Raw genomic sequence first — 25,560 nt, forward strand, 5'->3', positions numbered from 1 at the left:
TTCGATCTTGGTTTCATCAGACCAGAGAATCTTGTTTCTCATGGTATGAGAGTCCTTTAGGTGCCTTTTGGCAAACTCCAAGCTGGCCGTCATGTGCCTTTTACTGAAGAGTGGCTTCCGTCTGGCCACTCCACCAAAAAGGCCTGATTGGTGGAGTGCTGCAGAGATGGTTGTCCTTCTGGAATGTTCTCCCATCTCCACAGAGGAACTCTGGAGCTCTGTCAGTGATCATCGGGTTCTTGGTCAACTCCCTGACCAAGGCCCTTCTCCCCCAACTGCTCCGTTTGACCGGGCAGCCAGCTCTAGGAAGAGTATCAGTGGTTCCATTTTAAGAATGATGGAGGCCACTGTGTTCTTGGGGACCTTCAATGCTGCAGAAATATTTTGGTACCCTTCCCCAGATCTGTGCCTCGACGTAATCCTGTCTCTGAGCTCTATGGACAGTTCCTTCGACCTCGTGGCTTGGTTTTTGCTCTGACATGCACTGTCAACATTAGGACCTTATATAGACAGTTGTGTGCCTTTCCAAATCATGTCCAATCAATTGAATTTACCACAGTTGGACTCCAATAAAGTTGTAGAAACATTTCAAGGATGATCAATGGAAACAGGATGCAACAAAGCTCATTTTCGAGTGAGGGTCTGAAAACGTAGTTATTCTTGTTTTTTATTTGTAATAAATTTGCAAAAATTTCAACAAAAAATCTCACTTTGTCATAATGGGTTATTCGTGTGTAGATTAAGAAACATTTCCATTTAATCAATTTTAGAATACGGCTGTTACGTAACAAAATGCGGAACAAAGCCAATGGGTCAAAGCCAATATTTTCCGAATGCACTGTTTATATATGGTGCTTACCTGACATGATCGAGTTTGACGTTCAGCAGACAAGTAAGCACAAGGTATCGCTTTGTGTGTCGAAAATCCTCACCCATTGGTCAAACACACTGACGCAATTACGTATAGGGAGACTGATATGACGCTGACCAATAGCATACCATATTCAAATATCGTTTAAAACATTCCCGGGAAATCCGAGTTTCGCGGGAGGGCCCTTCGCGGGTAAACTGCATCCCCTTATTCATTGTCAGCTTCCTGGAGCCATTTTTTAAACACCCAGAACGGAGCTTTCGACTCAATCAAATCCGTTGCATCTTCCCGTTTTAGAAACGTATCGTTTATACAATTTGAACGAATGGGCATGTAAGATATTAGTCTAACGATATCCCTGATTATTTTGGGTCGAGCCGAGGCGAACTTTGAGGAGAAAGTGCTCCAAAGTAGCGGAGGTACAAACGGACATTTGACTCTGAAGATGAGAAAGAGGGGAGTCCCGGAAAAAGTCCTAATTTCAGGGGTCGGAGGCTCCTCCATGGACAAAAAACAAACGGTTATGACCCGGTACAGCAACGCGACATATTATCAGATTTTAACACCTCCGCCCTGCCCGAACCAGACTAACAATGTCGGTGTCGCAGACCCGACCGTGAGTCAGCTTTACACTACACCCATAGGGGTGTCTACAAACGGGACAGGACCGCGACCAGCCCTCGGAAGACCCCCGGTAATTTATAACACGATGGCTCTTTTGGCATACAAATATGAAGTGCAAGCTGACCAGTTAGCGAATAACTGTGTATTATGTTCGCTAACTAGTGACATATCCTAGTTATTTAACTAGTACCATTAGCTAGTTGGCTACAATTGCTAGCAAGTAGTAGTAGTAGTCGTATACAGTGCTAGCTTTTTAAAATTTAGCTTAATACACTACTAATTTATGTTTTACTGCACACTGTCACACGTTTTTGTGATGCACCACTTGTAACTCTTCCCACTTCGAGTTGTCCCCTTTGACAGTGGATTTATAAAAAGGGTTATATTGAAGAACAATGGCTAAACTAGTCAACGTTTAATTAGGTTTAGATACCTAGTTAGCCAGATGGCAAGCATACACCACGTTAGTTGGATAGCCAACACAGCTAGTTAGTGAACTATGGTCTTATTTAACACGTTTTAAACCAATACACCTCGTTGCCCCCCCCCCCCCCCCCGTCGTCCATATCCAGCAGCAGCCACAATTCTTAAAGTTTTGATCTGCAGAAAGTATATCGTAATAATAACCCCCAATCAATCTTTAATTAAAAAAATATATATATAATCGACGACAACAAACAAACGTCTTATTCATGGTACCTAGTTAGTAAAATGCCATCGTCTAGCGCTAAATCAAAGGGAATATATTCTTTAGAAAACAACCAGAAACTAGGCCTTAAACCACACTTGGAGGGGGATGGGGTGAATCCGGTCCCGGTGTTACTGTGGGACGCAAGTTTCTTTCTTAGCTGGTTGGTTGGTTGTGTTTCCCCCATTTTGTGATCCTTCGCTCCCGGCGGCTCAACAAAACCGCGTGTGGAGTCACACTGAAAGGTATTTACCATTAGTCCCCTCGTTGTCATAAAACTAAAAGTGCACCAACTATCTGTCACGTCGCTCGATAGCTATAATACATTGTTTTGATAGCCAACATGGAGTCACACCACGAGGAAGTCCCAACACGTTTCAGATTTTGTTGTGATATGTGGTCAAATCGTGAAAGTTTGATTTTAATTTTTTTTTGTAACTTGCAAGCTGCATGCCTGCCACACACATGGCAAGATACATATTAACTCACACTAATACATACTTGACCACGGTTCAAAGAATCAAGCAACTTGCCATGTGCCAATGTAAAGTAAAAACATCGTCAGTGTGGAAGGAGAGGTGCTATGGCCAGTAGTCTGCTCTATAGATAGGCCAGCCTTTCTCCTGAGATAAACTAGGTGTCCTGATCTCACTTGACCGTGTTTACATGGGCAACCAGTATATATGCCTGTAGTATTCAGGATACTCGAGTAGTCTGTTTTTGAGTTGACGCATATACACATCATATCCCGTTTTTACAATAACCCCAAACAGATTGTATCCCCGTTCTGAGAAACCTGGATAAAATGCCTGGGATATGCTCATCTAAGACTGGGTACTGTGGCATGTAAACATCTTCTTTTTTTTTTTTTCTTGATCTGCCGCAAACTTAGTTCTGCAAATCATGGGTATTGTGTGATGTTTTCATCTGATTTTAAAAAACAAACGACTTCAAAAAGTAGGCTACCCGCTCAGTTTGATTCACCGTAATGAATTTACAACATGCTACTTTCACCTCTGATTTAGACGAGTTTCTGCTTATAATTTCCCGACATTTGGTCGGTCATTTGTTTGTCAACTACAGATACATGCAGCTTATTTTCCGTCACAACTGGGCTCCTGAGTGGCACAATGGTGGTTGTGATACAGCCTGGAATCAAACCAGGGTCTGTAGTGAGGTGTCGTGTTGTAAATTCATCATGGTGGATCAAACTGAGCGGGTAACCTACATTTTGAAGTCGTTTGTTTGACAATCAGATGAGAACATGTGTCACTACAGACCCTGGTTTGATTCCAGGCTGTATCACAACCGGTCGTGATTGGTAGTCCCGTAGGGCGGTGCACAATTGGCCCAGCGTTGTCCGGGGGGGGGGGGGGGTCATTGTAACTAAGAATTTGTTCTTAACTGACTTGCCTAGTTACATTTTTTTATTTTACCTTTATTTAACTAGTCAGTTAAGAACAAATTCTTATTTTCAATGACGGCCTAGGAACAGTGGGCTAACTGCCTGTTCAGGGGCAGAACGACAGATTTGTACCTTGTCAGCTCGGGGATTTGAACTTGTAACCTTTCAGTTACTAGTCCAACGCTCTAACCACTAGGCTAGCCTGAAAGAGAGACCAAATAAAGGAGTGCTCACCAGAATGTCCTACATCGATAGAATGAATGCATTAGTCATCTATACAACGAAAATATAAACGCAACAATTTCAACGATTTTATATAAGGGAGTCTGTCCATTGTAATAAATTCATTAGGCCTTAATCTATAGGATTTCATGACTGCCCAGCCAATCAGAATATGGTTTTTCCACACAAAGGGGCTTTAATACAGACAGAAGAACTCCAGTATGAAATGTCATCACTTTGACCGGTTTCAAGGACATTAAAAGATGAGAAACACAAAGACTTCAGTTTGTCTTGGGTGCATATTTTATATTCTGTGGTTGAAATACTGTCTGCTTGCATAAGTGTCAAAGATATAACACATTACAAGCACTTTCCAACATTTTCTCGAGACGCTGAAAGAAATCCTATTTCTCCACTCTTGTTTCCCAAAACAAACTTAATATTTGTTGTATAATTTCACTGCATCATTCTGCAGGAGTTTATATTCCATTACATGTGAGAGGTTATCGGTCTACAGTCAGTGTCCATATTTCAGTTAATATTATGTTACACGTGAGAGGTTATCGGTCTACAGTCAGTGTCCATATTTCAGTTAATATTCCATTACATGTGAGAGGTTATCGGTCTACAGTCAGTGTCCATATTTCAGTTAATATTCCATTACATGTGAGAGGTTATCGGTCTACAGTCAGTGTCCATATTTCAGTTAATATTCCATTACATGTGAGAGGTTATCGGTCTACAGTCAGTGTCCATATTTCAGTTAATATTCCATTACACGTGAGAGGTTATCGGTCTACAGTCAGTGTCCATATTTCAGTTAATATTCCATTACACGTGAGAGGTTATCGGTCTACAGTCAGTGTCCATATTTCAGTTAATATTCCATTACATGTGAGAGGTTATCGGTCTACAGTCAGTGTCCATATTTCAGTTAATATTCCATTACACGTGAGAGGTTATCGGTCTACAGTCAGTGCCCACATTTCAGTTAATATTGCATTTAACCCATGTGAACTTAGACGAGGAATCTTCTGTTTATTCACGAAAACAGGGATACCAAAGATGCATGTAAACAGCTTATCCTGAAATAAGACTTTAAGTGGGATATGAGCTACTCTCCGGAATACTGTACACATGTGAACGTGGTCAGTTTCTCAAGTGGTGGGAACATCGTCTTTCAAACCACTTTTCATCTGATTCCTGGCCATTTGACTTATGTCCGAACGGTCAAATGAGATTTATTTGGCCCTAAGTGTTTTTTGTTGTTGTTTTTAGACTTACATGGTATATTTTGTTGACAGTTTGACAAGAACATGTGCTAGCTAACTAGCTTTACAGATTGTTTTCAAAGAAATGAGTGAATTTGCTAGCAAGCTAAACAGCTAGCTAGTTGACTGCTGTGGTTAGCCGAAAAAGGACTTGTTTTGATCATCTCATCCTTTTTAAAAAAAATACTTTTTAAAGGTGTTCTTACACTTGTGATTTTGAATATTCAAAGTAACTGGTCAACTTCCTTTGTTTTATTACATAACTTCTGAGTGAAGTGTAGAAACGTCAGTCATTTTCACTATTCTTAGCAATGATTTAGGAATCCTTGTAAGTATTAGCTAGGTTCCTACTTGTTGTTGTTCGCCTGTTGAAATTGAACTTCAGTTTATGAAAATAAATAGCTAGCCAGCTACTTAACCCTGTTGGCCAAAGCTCATGTTATAAGCAGCCAGCTACTTAACCCTGTTGGCCAAAGCTCATGTTATAAGCAGCCAGCTACTTAACCCTGTTGGCCAAAGCTCATGTTATAAGTAGCCAGCTACTTAACCCTGTTGCCCAAAGCTCATGTTATAAGCAGCCAGCTACTTAACCCTGTTGCCCAAAGCTCATGTTATAAGTAGCCAGCTACTTAACCCTGTTGCCCAAAGCTCATGTTATAAGCAGCCAGCTACTTAACCCTGTTGCCCAAAGCTCATGTTATAAGCAGCCAGCTACTTAACCCTGTTGCCCAAAGCTCATGTTATAAGCAGCCAGCTACTTAACCCTGTTGGCCAAAGCTCATGTTATAAGCAGCCAGCTACTTAACCCTGTTGCCCAAAGCTCATGTTATAAGCAGCCAGCTACTTAACCCTGTTGCCCAAAGCTCATGTTATAAGCAGCTAGCTACTTAACCCTGTTGGCCAAAGCTCATGTTATAAGCAGCCAGCTACTTAACCCTGTTGCCCAAAGCTCATGTTATAAGCAGCCAGCTACTTAACCCTGTTGGCCAAAGCTCATGTTATAAGCAGCCAGCTACTTAACCCTGTTGCCCAAAGCTCATGTTATAAGCAGCCAGCTACTTAACCCTGTTGGCCAAAGCTCATGTTATAAGCAGCCAGCTACTTAACCCTGTTGGCCAAAGCTCATGTTATAAGCAGCCAGCTAGCTTCATCTGGCTAGTGAGGCTCGACCGGACTGGGTTATGTGTTGTGAGGTACTAGTACTAGGTCACGCAGTAGTACTAGGTTACGTAGTACTAGGTTACGCAGTAGTATTAGGTTACGCAGTAGTATTAGGTTACGCCGTAGTACTAGGTTACGCCGTAGTACTAGGTTACGCCGCAGTACTAGGTTACGCAGTAGTACTAGGTTACGCAGTAGTATTAGGCTACGCAGTAGTATTAGGCTACGCAGTAGTATTAGGTTACGCAGTTGTACTAGGTTACGCCGTAGTACTAGGTTACGCAGTAGTACTAGGTTACGCAGTAGTACTAGGTTACGCGGTAGTATTAGGTTACGCAGTAGTATTAGGTTACGCAGTAGTATTAGGTTACGCCGTAGTACTAGGTTACGCAGTAGTATTAGGTTACGCCGTAGTACTAGGTTACGCAGTAGTATTAGGTTACGCCGTAGTACTAGGTTACGCAGTAGTACTAGGTTACGCAGTAGTACTAGGTTACGCCGCAGTACTAGGTTACGCAGTAGTATTAGGTTACGCCGCAGTACTAGGTTACGCAGTAGTACTAGGTTACGCGGTAGTACTAGGTTACGCGGTAGTACTAGGTTACGCGGTAGTACTAGGTTACGCGGTAGTACTAGGCTACGCAGTAGTATTAGGTTACGCAGTAGTATTAGGTTACGCCGTAGTACTAGGTTACGCGGTAGTATTAGGTTACGCAGTAGTACTAGGTTACGCAGTAGTACTAGGTTACGCCGTAGTATTAGGTTACGCAGTAGTATTAGGTTACGCAGTAGTACTAGGTTACGCAGTAGTATTAGGTTACGCAGTAGTACTTGGTTACGCAGTAGTACTAGGTTACGCAGTAGTATTAGGTTACGCCGTAGTACTTGGTTACGCAGTAGTACTAGGTTACGCAGTAGTACTTGGTTACGCAGTAGTACTTGGTTACGCAGTAGTATTAGGTTACGCAGTAGTACTTGGTTACGCAGTAGTACTAGGTTACGCAGTAGTACTAGGTTACGTAGTAGTATTAGGTTACGCCGTAGTATTAGGTTACGCAGTAGTACTAGGTTACGCAGTAGTATTAGGTTACGCCGTAGTACTTGGTTACGCCGTAGTACTTGGTTACGCCGTAGTACTAGGTTACGCAGTAGTACTAGGTTACGCAGTAGTACTAGGTTACGCAGTAGTACTAGGTTACGCAGTAGTACTAGGTTACGCCGTAGTACTATTAGGTGTACTTGGCTTACAGAAATAATAATAAATAGATATTTTATAGCACATTTCAAAGAATCTCAAAGCACATAAAATATAGCCAGCTAACTTAACATTTAAATAGTGGAGAATAGTGGAGTCTGTCAGCTTGGATGAAGTTGAGGCAGTTTGGGCTGGAAAGGCAGTGGGGGTTTAGTGGAGAGGGCATCGATGGGACTGCCAGGGAGAAAACAAAGGCAGTTTGGTGGGGGGGGGGGGCAGGCCCTCTTTCACAGCCCACCTCACCTGCTTCTCTGAATGGTCAGTCAGTCCGTTGGGCTACTTCTCTGGTTCTGGTCCTCCATTGCCAGGAATGTAGCACCCACCTGGGTGATGGCACGGCTGCTGAAAAGCCACCACATCTTGGAAGTGATTTGGGAGCATTCCCTGAACTTCCTCTGGACACGGTATGCAGTCCTTGATGTAATAGTACCAAACAGATTGAATAAAAACCTGAATTATTTTAATCTAAACATCTAGCTGTCAAGCCAAAATATATACACTTTGTATCACTATCCTGCAACTCTGAGAGTCATGACCACAGGATAAAAAATGAAATAAATAAAAATGATCACCTATAAATATGTGGACTATTTAGAGCTCGCTGCCTAGATCAACCTTATTTATTTAACCTTTATTTAACTAGGCAAGTCAGTTAAGAACAAATTCTTATTTACAATGACGGCCTAGGAACAGTGGGTTAACAGCCTTGTTCAGGGGCAGAACGACAGATTTGTACCTTGTCAGCTCGGTGGATTGAATCTAGCAACCTTTCGGTTACTGGCCCTGCACTCTAACCACTAGGTTATTTGCCGTCCCTACACTCTAACCACTAGGGTACCTGCCGTCCCTACACTCTAACCACTAGAGTACCTGCCATCCCTACACTCTAACCACTAGGGTACCTGCCGTCCCTACATTCTAACCACTAGGGTACCTGCCGTCCCTACACTCTAACCACTAGGGTACCTGCCATCCCTACACTCTACCTGCCGTCCCTACACTCTAACCACTAGGGTACCTGCCGTCCCTTCACTCTAACCACTAGAGTACCTGCCGTTCCTACACTCTAACCACTAAAGTACCCGCCGTCCCTACACTCTAACCACTAGGGTACCTGCCGTCCCTACACTCTAACCACTAGAGTACCTGCCATCCCTACACTCTAACCACTACAGTACCTGCCATCCCTACACTCTAACCACTAGGGTACCTGCCGTCCCCACACTCTAACCACTAGGGTACCTGCCATCCCTACACTCTAACCCCTAGGGTACCTGCCATCCCTACACTCTAACCACTAGGGTATCTGCCATCCCTACACTCTAACCACTAGGGTACCTGCCGTCCCTACACTCTAACCTCTAGGGTACCTGCCGTCCCTACATTCTAACCACTAGGGTACCTGCCGTCCCTACACTCTAACCACTAGGGTACCTGCCGTCCCTACACTCTAACCACTAGAGTACCTGCCGTCCCCACACTCTAACCACTCTAGAGTACCTGCCGTCCCTACACTCTAACCACTAGGGTACCTGCCGTCCCTACACTCTAACCACTAGGGTACCTGCGTCCCTACACTCTAACCACTAGAGTACCTGCGTCCCTACACTCTAACCACTAGGCTACCTGCCGTCCCTACACTCTAACCACTAGAGTACCTGCCGTCCCTACACTCTAACCACTAGGGTACCTGCCGTCCCTACACTCTAACCACTAGGGTACCTGCCGTCCCTACACTCTAACCACTAGGGTACCTGCCGTCCCCACACTCTAACCACTCTAGAGTACCTGCCGTCCCCACACTCTAACCACTCTAGAGTACCTGCCGTCCCTACACTCTAACCACTAGGGTACCTGCCGTCCCTACACTCTAACCACTAGGGTCCCTGCGTCCCTACACTCTAACCACTAGAGTACCTGCCTTCCCTACACTCTAACCACTAGAGTACCTGCCGTCCCTACACTCTAACCACTAGAGTACCTGCCTTCCCTACACTCTAACCACTAGAGTACCTGCCGTCCCTACACTCTAACCACTAGAGTACCTGCCGTCCCCACACTCTAACCACTAGAGTACCTGCCGTCCCTACACTCTAACCACTAGAGTACCTGCCGTCCCCACACTCTAACCACTAGAGTACCTGCCGTCCCTACACTCTAACCACTAGAGTAAATCAAATCAAATTTTATTTGTCACACACACATGGTTAGCAGATGTTAATGCGAGTGTAGCGAAATGCTTGTGCTTCTAGTTCCGACAATGCAGTAATAACAAGTAATCTAACTAACAATTCCAAAACTACTGTCTTGTACACAGTGTAAGGGGATAAAGAATATGTACATAAGGATATATGAATGAGTGATGGTACAGAGCAGCATAGGCAAGATACAGTAGATGGTATCGAGTACAGTATGTACAAATGAGATGAGTATGTAAACAAAGTGGCATAGTTTAAAGTGGCTAGTGATACATGTATTACATAAGGATACAGTCGATGATATAGAGTACAGTATATACGTATGCATATGAGATTAATAATGTAGGGTAAGTAACATTATATAAGGTAGCATTGTCCCTACACTCTAACCACTAGAGTACCTGCCGTCCCTACACTCTAACCACTCTAGAGTACCTGCCGTCCCTACACTCTAACCACTAGGGTACCTGCCGTCCCTACACTCTAACCACTAGAGTACCTGCCGTCCCTACACTCTAACCACTAGAGTACCTGCCGTCCCTACACTCTAACCACTAGGGTACCTGCCGTCCCCACACTCTAACCACTAGAGTACCTGCCGTCCCTACACTCTAACCACTAGGGTACCTGCCGTCCCTACACTCTAACCACTAGAGTACCTGCCGTCCCTACACTCTAACCACTAGAGTACCTGCCGTCCCTACACTCTAACCACTAGAGTACCTGCCGTCCCTACACTCTAACCACTAGGGTATGTACGCTGTGACCCTTGAGGGTTGTTTTCCATCTGAAGGTTTCCAGATGTTCAACCTCTGTATAACCCTTCTGTCTCAGGCGAAGCGTCGGTTGGAGCTGGAGGAGAGGGACCAGTACACCACTGAGCCAATCATTGAGCCCAGAGCTAAGAGAGCCACCACACACTCCCTCAGAAGAACCCAGAGTAAGTGACTGGGGGGGGGGGGTAGTTGACACACACACACTTACCTACCCCACCAGACATGCCACCAGGTCTCCCACTTACACAGTCCCCCAAATTCCAGAAAGCGTACAGTATTATATAGAGCCGTGATTACATGGAACTCCCTTCCATCTCATAATTGCTCAAATAAAAAGCTAATTCTCTGAAGTAAACAGCTCACGACACAACGCCTCTCCTCTATTTGAACTGGGTAGTTGTTGTGTAAACATTGACGTTGGCTACGTGTGTGTGTGTTTTTTTTAGTCATCAAGCGGAAGATGTTTTGCAGAGCGACTCACAGCTCAGCATTGCTTATCCGGGGAGACTTTTAACAGTGGTCTCGCAAGCTTACGTGAATGGTTCATTTAACTGATAGTGCAGCGTTAGTCCGTCTGGGAATGAGAGGCTAGACTTTACTGTGGATTTAGTTCAGGAGACATTCTACCAGGAGATGTTATTGTCAGACATCAGTGATCCTGTATGGGAGGAGAAGAGACACAGTCCTGGTACGAGTCAACATGTGAGTTGGTGGACGAGGTCAGGTTAAATGAAGTGAGGAAGAACATATGTCACTAATCTTCTGGACAGCAACAGAGGTGTATTGGCTGTTCAGGAGGGGCTCAGAATAGGAGAAAGGCTTTTAAGTGCCACTTCTTGTGTGAATATGTCCTTTGTCTGTGCAGCTGAATGACCCAATGGGTGAATAAACTTGGTATGAGCTTCACTAATCGTCCACAACATTTTCTAAGGTTAATTTAGAACCTAACACTATTGAAACACTTCACTAACTCTAGGTTGAAGGAAAGGAGACGAGGAAGAAGAGACAGGCTTGATGACAATGCCGCAGGCAGGAACGCTAATGTTTGTTGAGAAATTCGGTCCCACCCATGCCTTGGGAACATTGTTGTTCCTTCCCTGGGCTGACTGTGTTCCTGGGCTGACTGTGTGTTCCTTCCCTGGGCTGACTGTGTTCCTGGGCTGACTGTGTGTTCTTTCCCTGGGCTGACTGTGTGTTCCTTCCCTGGGCTGACTGTGTGTTCCTTCCCTGGGCTGACTGTGTGTTCCTCCCTGGGCTGACTGTGTGTTCCTTCCCTGGGCTGACTGTGTGTTCCTCCCTGGGCTGACTGTGTGTTCCTTCCCTGGGCTGACTGTGTGTTCCTTCCCTGGGCTGACTGTGTGTTCCTTCCCTGGGCTGACTGTGTGTTCCTTCCCTGGGCTGACTGTGTGTTCCTTCCCTGGGCTGACTGTGTGTTCCTTCCCTGGGCTGACTGTGTGTTCCTTCCCTGGGCTGACTGTGTGTTCCTTCCCTGGGCTGACTGTGTGTTCCTGTCTGTGGTAACTAACCCATCTCCTCTCTCTCCCTCCAGCTCCTGTCTGTGGTAATTAACCCATCTCCTCTCTCTCTCTCCAGCTCCTGTCTTGTAACTAACCCATCTCCTCTCTCTCCCTTCAGCTCCTGTTTGTGGTAACTAACCCATCTCCTCTCTCTCCCTCCTGTCTGTGGTAACTAACCCATCTCCTCTCTCTCCCTCCAGCTCCTGTCTGTGGTAACTAACCCATCTCCTCTCTCTCCCTCCTGTCTGTGGTAACTAACCCATTCTCTCTCTCTCCAGCTCCTGTCTGTGGTAACTAACCCATTCTCTCTCTCTCCAGCTCCTCCTTCCCCATTAGAGAAGACCAGGTATGACACATCTCTATGCCTCCTGACCCAGAAGTTTGTCCAGCTGCTGGCCCAGTCCAGTGACGGGGTGGTGGACCTGAACCGGGCCGCGGAGTCCCTCAAGGTGCAGAAGAGACGCCTCTATGACATCACCAACGTCCTGGAGGGGGTGCATCTCATCAAGAAGTCCTCCAAGAACAACATCCAGTGGCTGTGAGTGGGGGTGACTTGATACATGGCTGGGAGTAGAGGGGGGGGGGGGGGGTTGATACACGGCTGTGAGTGGAGGGGGGACGGCTTGATACACGGCTGTGAGTGGAGGGGGGACGGCTTGATACACGGCTGTGAGTGGAGGGGGGACGGCTTGATACACGGCTGTGAGTGGAGGGGGGGGGGGGGGGCTTGATACACGGCTGTGAGTGGAGGGGGGGGGGGCTTGATACACGGCTGTGAGTGGAGGGGGGGGGGGGCTTGATACACGGCTGTGAGTGGAGGGGGGTTGGTGGAACCCGTGCTGTAACGGACAATATCCCACTTAGATTGGGGTCGAACGATAGTGCCACAGGTAGACCGTGTGTGGAATAAAACATGTGTGTTCTTTCCCATTTGAGTGTTTGTGTTGTGTGTGTGTTAAAGTGCTCTTCTCTCCTCGTGTGTGTGTGTGAGTGTGTTTATTAACATGTGCTCTTCTCTCCTTGTGTGTGTGTGTTTTTATTTTATTTATTTAACCAGGAAGGGCTCATTGAGATTTGAAATCTCTTTTTCAAGCACGTCCTGGTCAAGATAGGCAGCACCAAGTCATTACAAACAAATTACAGACAGACAACATGAAAAACTACAAGTAATCTAGTAAAAACCATAGAATTCACAAGAGTATAAAACAGCAAATTAAAAACATTGACAGGTCAGGGAATCAGCCTCAAGATCCTTCATCAGTGATTTAATTTCAGCTTCAATTTTTTTGTAAGTTGTTGAATATGCAATTTAAGAGAGGCCGTCATCAATTAAAATTCCAAGATATTTACATGAGGTTACAACCTCAATCTCCTTGCCCTGACCGGTAGTAACAGGTGAAAGGTTCAGAGGTCTATTTCTTGCATTAGAAAACACCATTAGTTTAGTTTTGTCAGTATTGAGGATAAGCTTCAATTGACACAAGGTATGTTGAACAGTATAAAAAGCAGTTTGCAAGTTCTGGAAAGCTTTTGTGAGAGACGAGGCACAACAGTAAATAACAGTATCGTCAGCATAAAAGTGACGTTGTGCATTTTGCACATTTTTGTCTAAATTATTTATATAAATAGAGAATTAGAGGGGACCAAGTACAGAGCCCTGGGGCACACCACTACAGACAACCAATTTAACAGACATGAGCCCATCAAATTGAGTGTACTGAGTTCTATCAGACAGATAGTTAGCAAACCATGCAACTGCATGCTCTGAAAGACCTACGCTCGACAATCTCTGCCTCCAGTATAGCATGATCAACTGTATCAAAAGTCTCAGAGAGATCAATAAAAAGTGAGACACGGTGCTGTTTTTTGTCAAGGGCTTCAGTGATATAATTTAAAACCTTCATGGCTGCTGTAATTGTGCTATGCTTCTTCCTGAAGCCCGATTGGTACATTGATAAAATAGAGTATATAATTATTTCAGCTGTTCACTCACAAGGGCGTCAAGTATTATAGATTGGCCTATAATTATTTAAAAGAGTTGGATCTCCCCCTTTTTAAAAGTGGTAGGACAAATGCTGATTTCCAAATCTTTGGAATTTCATTACATTCCAGGGTTAGATTGAACAGAGATGTAAGTGATTCAGCTATGAAATCAGCTGCCAGATTTAAAAAGCAGGGATCCAAAAGATCAGGACCTGCAGGCTTTCTCTGATCTAAGGATGTCAGGGCTTCATGTACCTCCTGCACTGAGAATGGCAAAAAGCTACAAGTTTGACCAGCTCTCACTGGTTCATCCACACAGGGTTGTAGAGACAGAGGACACTGGTTCATCTACACAGGGTTGTAGAGACAGAGGACACTGGTTCATCTACACAGGGTTGTAGAGACAGAGGACACTGGTTCATCTACACAGGGTTGGACAGAGGACACTGGTTCATCTACACAGGGTTGGACAGAGGACACTGGTTCATCTACACAGGGTTGGACAGAGGACACTGGTTCATCTACACAGGGTTGTACAGAGACAGAGGACACTGGTTCATCCACACAGGGTTGTACAGAGACAGAGGACACTGGTTCATCCACACAGGGTTGTACAGAGACAGAGGACACTGGTTCATCCACACAGGGTTGTACAGAGACAGAGGACACTGGTTCATCCACACAGGGTTGTACAGAGACAGAGGACACTGGTTCATCCACACAGGGTTGTACAGAGACAGAGGACACTGAATCAAACAGCCTACCAGATGATAACAAAGTGCTCATTGAAACAATTCAGCATTTCAGTTTTGTCGTATATACAGCAACAGAGTCCTTCAAAACACATGACGGTGATTCATTAACATGACTGGTACCAGACATCCAGAACTTTCTAGGGTCATTCAGGTCATCAGTGGTAACAGACATAAAATATTCAGACGTGGTCTTCCTGAGAAGAAGAGAACACTTGTTTCATAATAACTGCCTAAAAATAAGCCAATCAGCATCAGAACATGATTTCCTTGCTTTAGCCCAGGCTAGATTACGGTCGTGAATAATACAAGACCGCTGAGAAGAAACCCATGCATTATCCCTCCCTTTAACTCTGAACCTGCATTATCCCCCCCCTTTAACTCTGAACCTGCATTATCCCCCCTTTAACTCTGAACCTGCATTATCCCTCCCTTTAACTCTGAACCTGCATTATCCCTCCCTTTAACTCTGAACATGCATTATCCCTCCCTTTAACTCTGAACCTGCATTATCCCTCCCTTTAACTCTGAACCTGCATTATCCCTCCCTTTAACTCTGAACCTGCATTATCCCCCCTTTAACTCTGAACCTGCATTATCCCTCCCTTTAACTCTGAACCTGCATTATCCCTCCCTTTAACTCTGAACATGCATTATCCCTCCCTTTAACTCTGAACCTGCATTATCCCTCCCTTTAACTCTGAACCTGCATTATCCCTCCCTTTAACTCTGAACCTGCATTATCCCTCCCTTTAACTCTGAACCTGCATTATCCCCCCCTTTAACTCTGAACCTGTTAACATGTCCTCTCCTCCTGTGTGTTAACATGTGTTCTCCTCCTGTGTGTTAACATGTGCTCTTCTCTCCTCGTGTGTGTGTGTGTGTGTGTGTGTGTGTGTGTGTGTGTGTGTGTGTTAACATGTGCTCTCCTCCTCCTGTGTGTGTTAACATGTGCTCTCCTCCTGTGTGTGTTAACATGTGCTCTCCTCGTGTGTGTGTGTGTAGGGGCTGTAGCCTGTCTCCAGAAGGAGTGGCCAGTGTCCAGACCCCTGGCTCTGTGGGTAAACAACTGCTAGAGTTGACCCAGGAGGAGAGGAGACTGGACGAACTCATACACACCTGCACACTCATCGTCCAACAGATGACTGAAGACACACCCACAAGGAGATAGCCTTCCTTTACAACCCTGCTGTGTGACTCAGATCTAATTGTGTGTCTGTTGTCCAGTGTGTGAATTGGTTTGCGTTTACAGCTTTTTTTTCTCAGCACACGTGTGTATGTTTGTGTGTGTGTGTTTGTGTGTGTGTGTGTGTGTGTGTGTGTGTGTATCTGATTGCTTGTGAGTGACATGCTGTGTGTGTATCTGTATCTGACTGTGTGTGTGTGTGTGTATCTGATTGCTTGTGAGTGACATGCTGTGTGTGTGTGCGTAGAAGTGTGTTCTTGTCGTGTGTGTGTGTGTGTGTGTGAGAATCTGTATCTGACTGTGTGTGAGAATCTGTGTGTGTATCTGATTGCTTGAGAGTGACGTGTGTGTGTGTGTGTGTGTGTGTGTGTGTGTGTGTGTGTGTGTGTGAGAATCTGTATCTGACTGTGTGTGTGTATCTGATTGCTTGAGAGTGATTTGCTGTGTGTGTGTGTAGAAGTGTGTTCTTGTCCTGTGTGTGTGTGAACTACTTTCTCCTTAACCTCTGGGTACGTTTGCATATATATCGTATGATGATGTGAAAAGGATTCCTAGTCTGAATGACCAGACGGTCATCATGGTCAAAGCCCCTGCTGAAACCAGGCTGGAGGTGCCAGACCCTGCAGAGGTACACACACACACACACACACACCCTAAACAGAGACCAAACAGGGATCCTGGTAACACTTCCTCTCGTGTCACGTCCCTGCAGACAGTCACTGATTTGACTGATACCCTGCCCCCGGTCAACTGTACGTGCTGTTATTGTGGAAAGTGGAAACGTCTAGGAGCAACAACGGCTCAGCAGTGAAGTGGTAGACCACACAAACTCGCAGAACGGGACCGCCGAGTGCTGAAGTGCATAAGAAATGTGTCTGTCCTCGGTTGCAACACTCTCACGACTATCGAATTCCAAACTGCCTCTGGAAGCAACGTCAACACTATAACTGTTCTTCTGGAGCGTCATGAAATGGGTTTTCATGGCCAAGCAGACGCCCACAATCCTAAGATGGGTTTGGTGGATGAAATGGGTTTTCATGGCCATGCAGACGCCCACAATCCTAAGATGGGTTTGGTGGAAGCCAGCAGAACGCTACCTACCCGACAGCGTTGTGACAACTGTTGTTTTCATGGTTCGGTCTGGCCCCTTTTGTTCCAGTGAAGGGAAATCTTAACGCTACAGCATACAATGACATTCTAGATGATTCTGTGCTTACCAACTTGGTGGCAACAGTTTGAGGAAAGCCCCTTTCTGCTTCTGTTTCAGCATGACAATGTTCCCGCGCACGAAGCACCGTACAGAAATGATTTGTCATTTGGAAGAACTTGAGTGGTCTGCACCGAGCCCTGACCTGAACCCCATCGGACACCTTTGGGATGAATTGGAACACCGACTACAAGCCAGGCCTAATTGCCCAACCTCAGCGCCCAATCTCACTTATGCTCTTGTGGCTGAATGGAAACAAGTCCCCTCAGCAATGTTCCAACATCTAGTGGAAAGCCTTCCCAGAAGACTGGAGGCTGTTTAGGCAGCAAAAGCGGGGCTCAACTCCATATTAATGCCCATTATTTTGAATGAGATGATCGACGAGCAGATGTCCACATACTTTTGGTGTATGATTGCTTGTAAGTTTGGTTGATACATTTTTTTTGATTGCCCTATCAGAGTCTCCAGGTCCACTTGAGCAGCACCCAGGGTCCAATAGAAGTCTTCCTGTGCTCAGATGATCACGCCCCTTCCACCCCACTGAAAAACAACTCTGCGCTGAACGAAAATGGACCTCCGTCTTCATCTTCGTCCTATGCCAGTGGAAACTCCACATCCTTCCTCAAGGTGTCACAAGGTGAGCCCAACACAACATTAGGTGATAATATATGTATTAGTATGGATTTATAATAAACTATAACGGTGGCGGCCATTTTGGACCGGGAACATAGAATGAATTAACATGAAACGAACGGAACAGGAGGGTTAATGTTGCCGCCCGTGCTTAAACATGGTTTTGGGCACTATAGAGTCCTCTATCTAGCTCTATGGGTGAGCCCCACCTCCAGACTTAATTATGTGGTGAGTTATTGGAAACTTAACTCTCACCCTCTTTTCCTTGCTCTCTACCCATCTCTCACCAGAGGGTAATAACTACACCGGTACCGGTTTCTCCAACGCCCTGTCCAGCCTCCCAGCATGCTCTGCGGTGACAGTCACTCCTGTCTCCCCCTTGCCCTCCTCCCTCACCTCCCTCCTCCCCCTCCAGGACGTTGACCAGGAGCCCTTCATCCCCCTGTCTCTCGTGGGGGATGACTACCTGCTTAGCCTGGGCGAAGACGAAGGCATCAGTGACCTGTTCTCCTACGATCTGGACCGGCTTCCGTTAGACAACCTGCTCTGTAATTGAGTGAAATGTAAGCTCAGCGGCCATTTTGGGGAATTTAGTTTGGCCATTTTGGAGCCAGATTCATGGTCCCAATGTGGTCGTTTCCAGTTATAAAGAACTGATTTAGAGCCCAGTGGGCTCTATGGAATGCAGCACAGCAGCCATTTTGGAGCAAGGCTTTGTTTACTTGACCTTGTGGACTGGACTGCTCATAGAGGACCTGCTGTGTAATTGACCCCTGGCCAGCGAGACGAGAGAAGGGTATAGAGCTGATCAAAGGAAGTACGTTTCAGTTCAGACTGAATGTAGGGGTGAATTCTGTGGCTGAAAGAATGGACAAAACCCCTTCTCAAAGCCCGTCTTTCTGGTTTTGCACTGACAGGCAAACCAACATCCTAAACAATCGCTCATTCTCCATGGCAGACTGTTATCTAAATGAACTGTTCTCATTTGAAAGCAGAAATTGTCCCCTAACAGAGATGAGTTATGGACGTTAACCCCTGAACACAGATTCTTACCCATATCTACCGTCGTGTGACTGTCATCTGTGAACTTGTGTTTTATAATGTGACCCGATGATTGGTCCTGGTTCTCCGCTCACCAGAGTAGAGCAGACTCGGTATCTACGTCCCAAGAGGGTGATCTCTGCCTGGGCATCAATAAAATAACTTGCAAGAGGTACCTGGTCTTCCACATGGAGCCTTCTGACACAATACTGGAAGAGACTGACTGGTAGTGTTCAGATAACCAGAGAATGTACTGAAAGATGGGCCTTCTCCTGATATATTGGTGTATGTTTTGTTTGTTGTTTAGAGGAGGAAGGGAATATTGCTCCTGTTGCCGTGTGGAACATCCACTACATGTCCTTCTGCTGTCGATTAACTTCTTTAATATCCAGGGATGAGCAATGTGCCTCCACACACACACACACACTCCACCATGCAAGAGTCACGTAGACAAGCCCCCATTTTGTTTTAGCCATGCTAGCTGCCATGCTAGCTGCCATGCTGGCTGCCATGCTAGCTGCCATGCTAGCTGCCATGCTAGCTGCCATGCTAGCTGCCATGCTACTTATTGAATAACTAACATATTAACCAACTCGTAGTCAATTCTCAGGGCTCCCAAATTACTTTCTACTTGAAATACAATTTGTATTACTTAATTAAAATGTACAAATGGATTCTAATGATTTTTTTTTGTGCCAGATATTTTAATTGGGTAGGATGTTATTATTTTTTTTACTTACACCCAATCATTAACCCATTGATAAAAATTGCTATCAATTTTTAAAAATTTGCCCTTCGATTAGTATAGACATGTGACCTTTAAACTACCCAACCATACGGTATATTCAGGTGTCCTTTGTGGGCTGAATCTGCCTGGTTTTAGAGAAGTGCTTTACTAGATGGTGTCCTGTTGCTTTTACTAGTGTATGATGTTGGACCAGAGCTCTATGGGTTGATGACAGAACTTACCAAGAAGTCCTTTTTTGAGCCAATTGACTGATATGAAAGTATTTTGGAGAACAGACATGTCCTGAACGGAACGATATACTGTATTGTCGTCTTACAGTAATGTGTATTTTTTTACATGTTAAGTCATTTCTAAGGTACTGTACTAGAAGCTGTTTGTGTTTTAGTTTTTTACGGTATTCTGGTGATAGTTTGGTTTTTTACCAGTCTGTTTCTACATTGTTTGTAAATGACAATGAGTTGACGTTACAGCACAAACAGATCTGGGACCAGGCTAGTCTTGATATTTCTCCCAGGTGTTGTTGTCTGTGTCACACTGCTTTGCTTTATCTTGGTCCAGGTCGCAGTTGTAAATGAGAACTTGTCCTCAACTAGCCTACCCGGTTAAATAAAGGTGTTCTCAACTAGCCTGCCCGGTTAAATAAAGGTGTTCTCAACTAGCCTACCTGGTTAAATAAAGGTGTTCTCAACTAGCCTACCCGGTTAAATAAGGTGTTCTCAACTGGCCCTACCTGGTTAAATAAAGGTGTTCTCAACTGGCCTACCTGGTTAAATAAAGGTGTTCTCAACTGGCCTACCCGGTTAAATAAAGGAGTTCTCAACTGGCCCTACCTGGTTAAATAAAGGTGTTCTCAACTGGCCTACCCGGTTAAATAAAGGTGTTCTCAACTGGCCTACCCGGTTAAATAAAGGTGTTCTCAACTGGCCTACCTGGTTAAATAAAGGAGTTCTCAACTGGCCCTACCTGGTTAAATAAAGGTGTTCTCAACTGGCCTACCCGGTTAAATAAAGGTGTTCTCAACTGGCCTACCCGGTTAAATAAAGGTGTTCTCAACTGGCCTACCTGGTTAAATAAAGGAGTTCTCAACTGGCCCTACCTGGTTAAATAAAGGTGTTCTCAACTGGCCTACCTGGTTAAATAAAGGAGTTCTCAACTGGCCTACCTGGTTAAATAAAGGTGTTCTCAACTGGCCTACCTGGTTAAATAAAGGAGTTCTCAACTGGCCCTACCTGGTTAAATAAAGGTGTTCTCAACTGGCCTACCTGGTTAAATAAAGGTGTTCTCAACTGGCCTACCTGGTTAAATAAAGGTATTCTCAACTGGCCTACCCGGTTAAATAAAGGTGTTCTCAACTGGCCTACCTGGTTAAATAAAGGTGTTCTAAACTAGCCTCCCTGGTTAAATAAAGGTGTTCTCAACTGGCCCTACCTGGTTAAATAAAGGTGTTCTCAACTGGCCTACCTGGTTAAATAAAGGTGTTCTCAACTAGCCTCCCTGGTTAAATAAAGGTGTTCTCAACTGGCCCTACCTGGTTAAATAAAGGTGAAATAAATAAAAATACCTGTATAGCACATGTTCATATGAAGTGGTCTCGGTTTGAAGTCGTCTTTTTGTACAGTTGTCCCGTAGGAGTTTCATGTCTATGTGATTTTGAGTTGTGGTACTTCCTGGTTTCCTAGCCCGCCTGCTTGCCGTCAGGCTAGCCTGGTAACAACTCTGTGTTGCGTTATCACGTCAACTCCTTGTCATAATGGCACAAACATCTGGGAACAGGCTACCATTCAGTAGGAAATACAGCCATCGATTTCATCCTCAATTACCGTACTGAATTTCAGTAACTACTCTTGCTCTCCCCCAGGACTACGGTGGCGTTGACCCGGGACGCTGATCTTGGGTCAGTTTTGCTTAGGCTTGGGGAAGGTGGAATCTGATCCTATATCTGTATCTAGGGGAATCTGATCCTAGATCTGTATCTAGGGGAATCTGATCCTAGATCTGTATCTAGGGGAATCTGATCCTAGATCTGTATCTAGGGGAATCTGATTCTAGATCTGTATCTAGGGGAATCTGATCCTAGATCTGTATCTAGGGGAATCTGATCCTAGATCTGTATCTAGGGGAATCTGATCCTAGATCTGTATCTAGGGGAATCTGATTCTAGATCTGTATCTAGGGGAATCTGATCCTAGATCTGTATCTAGGGGAATCTGATCCTAGATCTGTATCTAGGGGAATCTGATCCTAGATCTGTATCTAGGGGAATCTGATCCTAGATCTGTATCTAGGGGAATCTGATCCTAGATCTGTATCTAGGGGAATCTGATCCTAGATCTGTATCTAGGGGAATCTGATTCTAGATCTGTATCTAGGGGAATCTGATTCTAGATCTGTATCTAGGGGAAACTGATACTAGATCTGTATCTAGGGGAATCTGATCCTAGATCTGTATCTAGGGGAATCTGATCCTAGATCTGTATCTAGGGGAAACTGCACCTTGGTGTCACCAGTCTTTTTCTCTGCAGTTTTACTTTATAGATCGTGGACTCTTCTATTAAGTTTTAAATGTGATTTATATAAATAAATATATACATGGGTTTTACTTAATGCTTTTATTAAGATGTTTTGGATTTTTATGAGCATGATTTGCTGTTTCTACCCACCGTCCAGCGATACGATGCCGAGCTTAAACCAGAGCCATGGGTTTTAGTTAGGACACGTAGGATTCTAATATATATATATATCTATCAGAACTGTTCCCAGAGTATTGAATGTTATACAGGTTGAAATACTGATGCCAAGCTGTTGCCCTGCACTACAACAGTACAAATACAGGTTGAAATACTGAATACCAAGAGGTCATTGGAGCTGTTTTTGACCTTCTTGCTAAACCATGAAACCACAGGGTACGTCAGGATGTCTTGATGGAGTGATGTGCACTATATTCCCTTTTATAGTGCACTACCTTTAACCAGGGGGGGGGGGGGGGGGCATGATGTCATCAAGACTTGTTTGTAGGAAATCCACTGATGCCCAACACAGAGATTGGTTCGTTTTAGTGTTTGGGAATCTTTTTTGTTGTTGGATTTTTTTGTTTGGATTTATGTTTAAAAAATTGAAATGGATTATAGTGTTTTAATAAAGGTACCACCACATTTATTTTCACTTCTTGAGTGGCCCGACCGCTTTGCTGTCCACTATATTTAGGCAGAGGAAGATCCGAATCCAGAGCGATAGCTTGGCCCTAAATCTGTCATCTCCAGCAGGTGTTTTAACCGTTCGTTTTGTATGGAGGTCAATGAATGTTGAATTTGGTTGATAACAAATGGGATGGCTTAAAGAAGCCCCACAGTGAACGTCTCATAATACCCATAACACCCTAGCGGTCAAACAAGGAAATGGTTCCAATCGTTTTTCCACCGTTCATTTTTCCTATAGAGGATTCTAGAAACACTTAAAATAATGACTGTGTTTTGTGTCGGTTTACCCCGGAGTTATTTTTTGATCCGTGTAAATCTCTATCGGACAAGGTGACTTTAATCCAATATATTAGTCTCTTTTTTTTACTCTCCTATTCCAAAAGGCTAATTAATGTCATAGTAGACATCACGCAAGACTACAAATCCCTGCAAGCTCCTGCACATCATCTCTAGCAGACGCCTTTGCTAAACAGGGTTATTGTGTCAATTTAAAACTCGCACAAGACATTTAACACAATTGTCAAGTTAAAGAAAATGTAGCCAATTTATTCATTTACTAAATGTAGATAACATTAGATAGTTAATCCAGAGATGACCTCCCTTTACCTCGATTCGGTAGTCTCTCGTCCAGATCATCGTGGGATTTGTAGTTCTTTATTAGCGTTTCATTTTTGGAGGGGTAAAATACAGGCGATAGTTAATCCAGAGATGACCTCCCTTTACCTCAATTCGGTAGTCTCTCGTCCAGATCATCGTGGGATTTGTAGTTCTTTATTAGCGTTTCATTTTTGGAGGGGTAAAATACAGGCGATAGTTAATCCAGAGATGACCTCCCTTTACCTCGATTCGGTAGTCTCTCGTCCAGATCATCATGGGATTTGTAGTTCTTTATGAAAGCCACATTAGCAGCTAATTAGCGTTTCATTTTTTGGAGGGGTAAATACAGGCGACTATATTGATCAAAGTCATTGTAAATAAGAAATTGTTCTTAACTGACTTGTCTAGTTAAATAAATAAAATAAATAACCTTGTCCTAGAGATTTACACGGGTATCAAAATGCCACGCCAGGCTAAGCCCAAACACAGTGCTTTATGTTGAAGTGTTTCTAAAGTCCCCTATGGGAAAAATGAATGGTGGGAAAAATGAATATAACCATTTCCTCGTTTGACCGCTAGGTTTCATGGGTATTATGACGCATACTGAGGTACTCTATTTGATAGAATTTAAGTTGTGTAATGCTTTAGGTTGTTAATAGTGTACTGATATAAGTAGGACACGTTTTGTAATGCTTTAGGTTGTTACTAGGACATGTGACATCCTGGCAACTTTGAGCGGGAAAAAAAAAACACTTTATATATTTATATTAAGAAGAACAGATGAGAAGATTCTTGATATCATCACACTTATTGGGGAAGTAAGGTTGTTTCCTGGCTCAGAGTTCGTTTTTTGGCCTGTTTTGGGACAGAAAGGAGAGTGGTCTTGTGGCCTCATTTTATAAATGTTGCTATGTACAAAATATACCCCAAAACATACGCCAAACTTTTTTTGAACTGTATAAACTCATAAAAAAAGTGGACTTGACGTGGGAATGTGCTTAATGTGTCTAGGTCTAAGCACAGATTCTTGTGGCTGAGGTATTTCAATGTAAGCAGGCATGTGGGGGGATACTATAACACACGCTTATTTAATCATAACAAGAGAAACAGGGAAATATAATGAGATGCAATCATTTGCCATTAGTGATAAGAGCCAATATCTTATTTTTATTTGTATCTTTTGAGTTCTAAAATAGTTTTATACAGAAATTGCTATCTATATCCTATTTATTAACATTATCGTTGCAGAATAAATTCCTCACTTTTTCTGACTGTGATGGTTTCATACTCGTGGTGTAGCCAATAGACAAACAAAAGTCCCATCTCTCATTTTAATCGGACCCACTTTATCGATCAACTATTTCAAATATGTTGCTCAGTGCGAGCCGATCGAGAGCACAGTTTGGTTTGTCCTTGGGAGCAATTTCGAAACGCCTGAAGGTACCACGTTCATCTGTACAAACAATAGTATGCAAGTATAAACACCATGGGACCACGCAGCCGTCATACCGCTCAGGAAGCAGACGCGTGGAGATGTGACCATTACGTTTGTAGTAAGAAGGGGGATGCTTGCAAGCCGAAGAACACCATCCCAACCGTGACGCACAGGGGTGGCAGCATCATGTTGTGGGGGGTGCTTTGTTGCAGGAGGGACTGGTGCACTTCACAAAATAGATGGCATCATGAGGTAGGAAAATTATGTGGATATATTGAAGCAACATCTCAAGACATCAGTTAAAGTTAAAGCTTGGTTGCGAATGGGTCTTCCAAATGGACAATTTCCCCAAGCATACTTCCAAAGTTGTGGCAAAATGGCTTAAGGACAACAAAGTCAAGGTACTGGAGTGGCCATCACAAAGCCCTGACCTCAGTCCCATAGAACATTTGTGGGCAGAACAGAAAAAACATGTGCGACAAGGAGTCCTACAAACCTGACTCAGTTACACCAACTCTGTCAGGAGGAATGGGCCAAAATTCACCCAACTCATTGTGGGAAGCTTGTGGAAGGCTACCCAAAACGTTTTACGCAAGTTAAACCATTTAAAGGCAATGCTACCAAGTACTAATTGAGTGTATGTAAACTTCGGACCCACTGGGAATGTGATGAAAGAAATAAAAGCTGAAATAAATAATTTTCTCTACTATTATTCTGACATTTTTAATTTCTTAAAATAAAGAGGTGATTCTAACTGACCTGAGACAGGGAATTTTTAGCAAGAATTAAATGT

At 44.1% G+C, this 25,560-nt stretch overlaps 1 protein-coding gene across 1 annotated transcript; it reads left to right on the top strand.

Annotated features, from left to right (window-relative positions):
• The first annotated feature begins 1,049 nt into the window (after positions 1-1,049).
• LOC139392023 (transcription factor E2F3-like) lies at positions 1,050-20,160 on the top strand. Its single transcript, XM_071139666.1, has 7 exons — positions 1,050-1,565; positions 10,530-10,635; positions 12,307-12,526; positions 15,729-15,890; positions 16,423-16,537; positions 17,576-17,753; positions 18,040-20,160. Exons 1-7 carry the CDS (start codon positions 1,317-1,319, stop codon positions 18,303-18,305), a joined length of 1,296 nt encoding a protein of 431 aa, XP_070995767.1. The 5' UTR covers positions 1,050-1,316; the 3' UTR covers positions 18,306-20,160.
• The last annotated feature ends 5,400 nt before the right edge of the window (positions 20,161-25,560 follow it).

This window comes from Oncorhynchus clarkii, chromosome 32, assembly GCF_045791955.1.
Source record: "Oncorhynchus clarkii lewisi isolate Uvic-CL-2024 chromosome 32, UVic_Ocla_1.0, whole genome shotgun sequence".
Taxonomy (NCBI): Eukaryota; Metazoa; Chordata; class Actinopteri; order Salmoniformes; family Salmonidae; genus Oncorhynchus; species Oncorhynchus clarkii.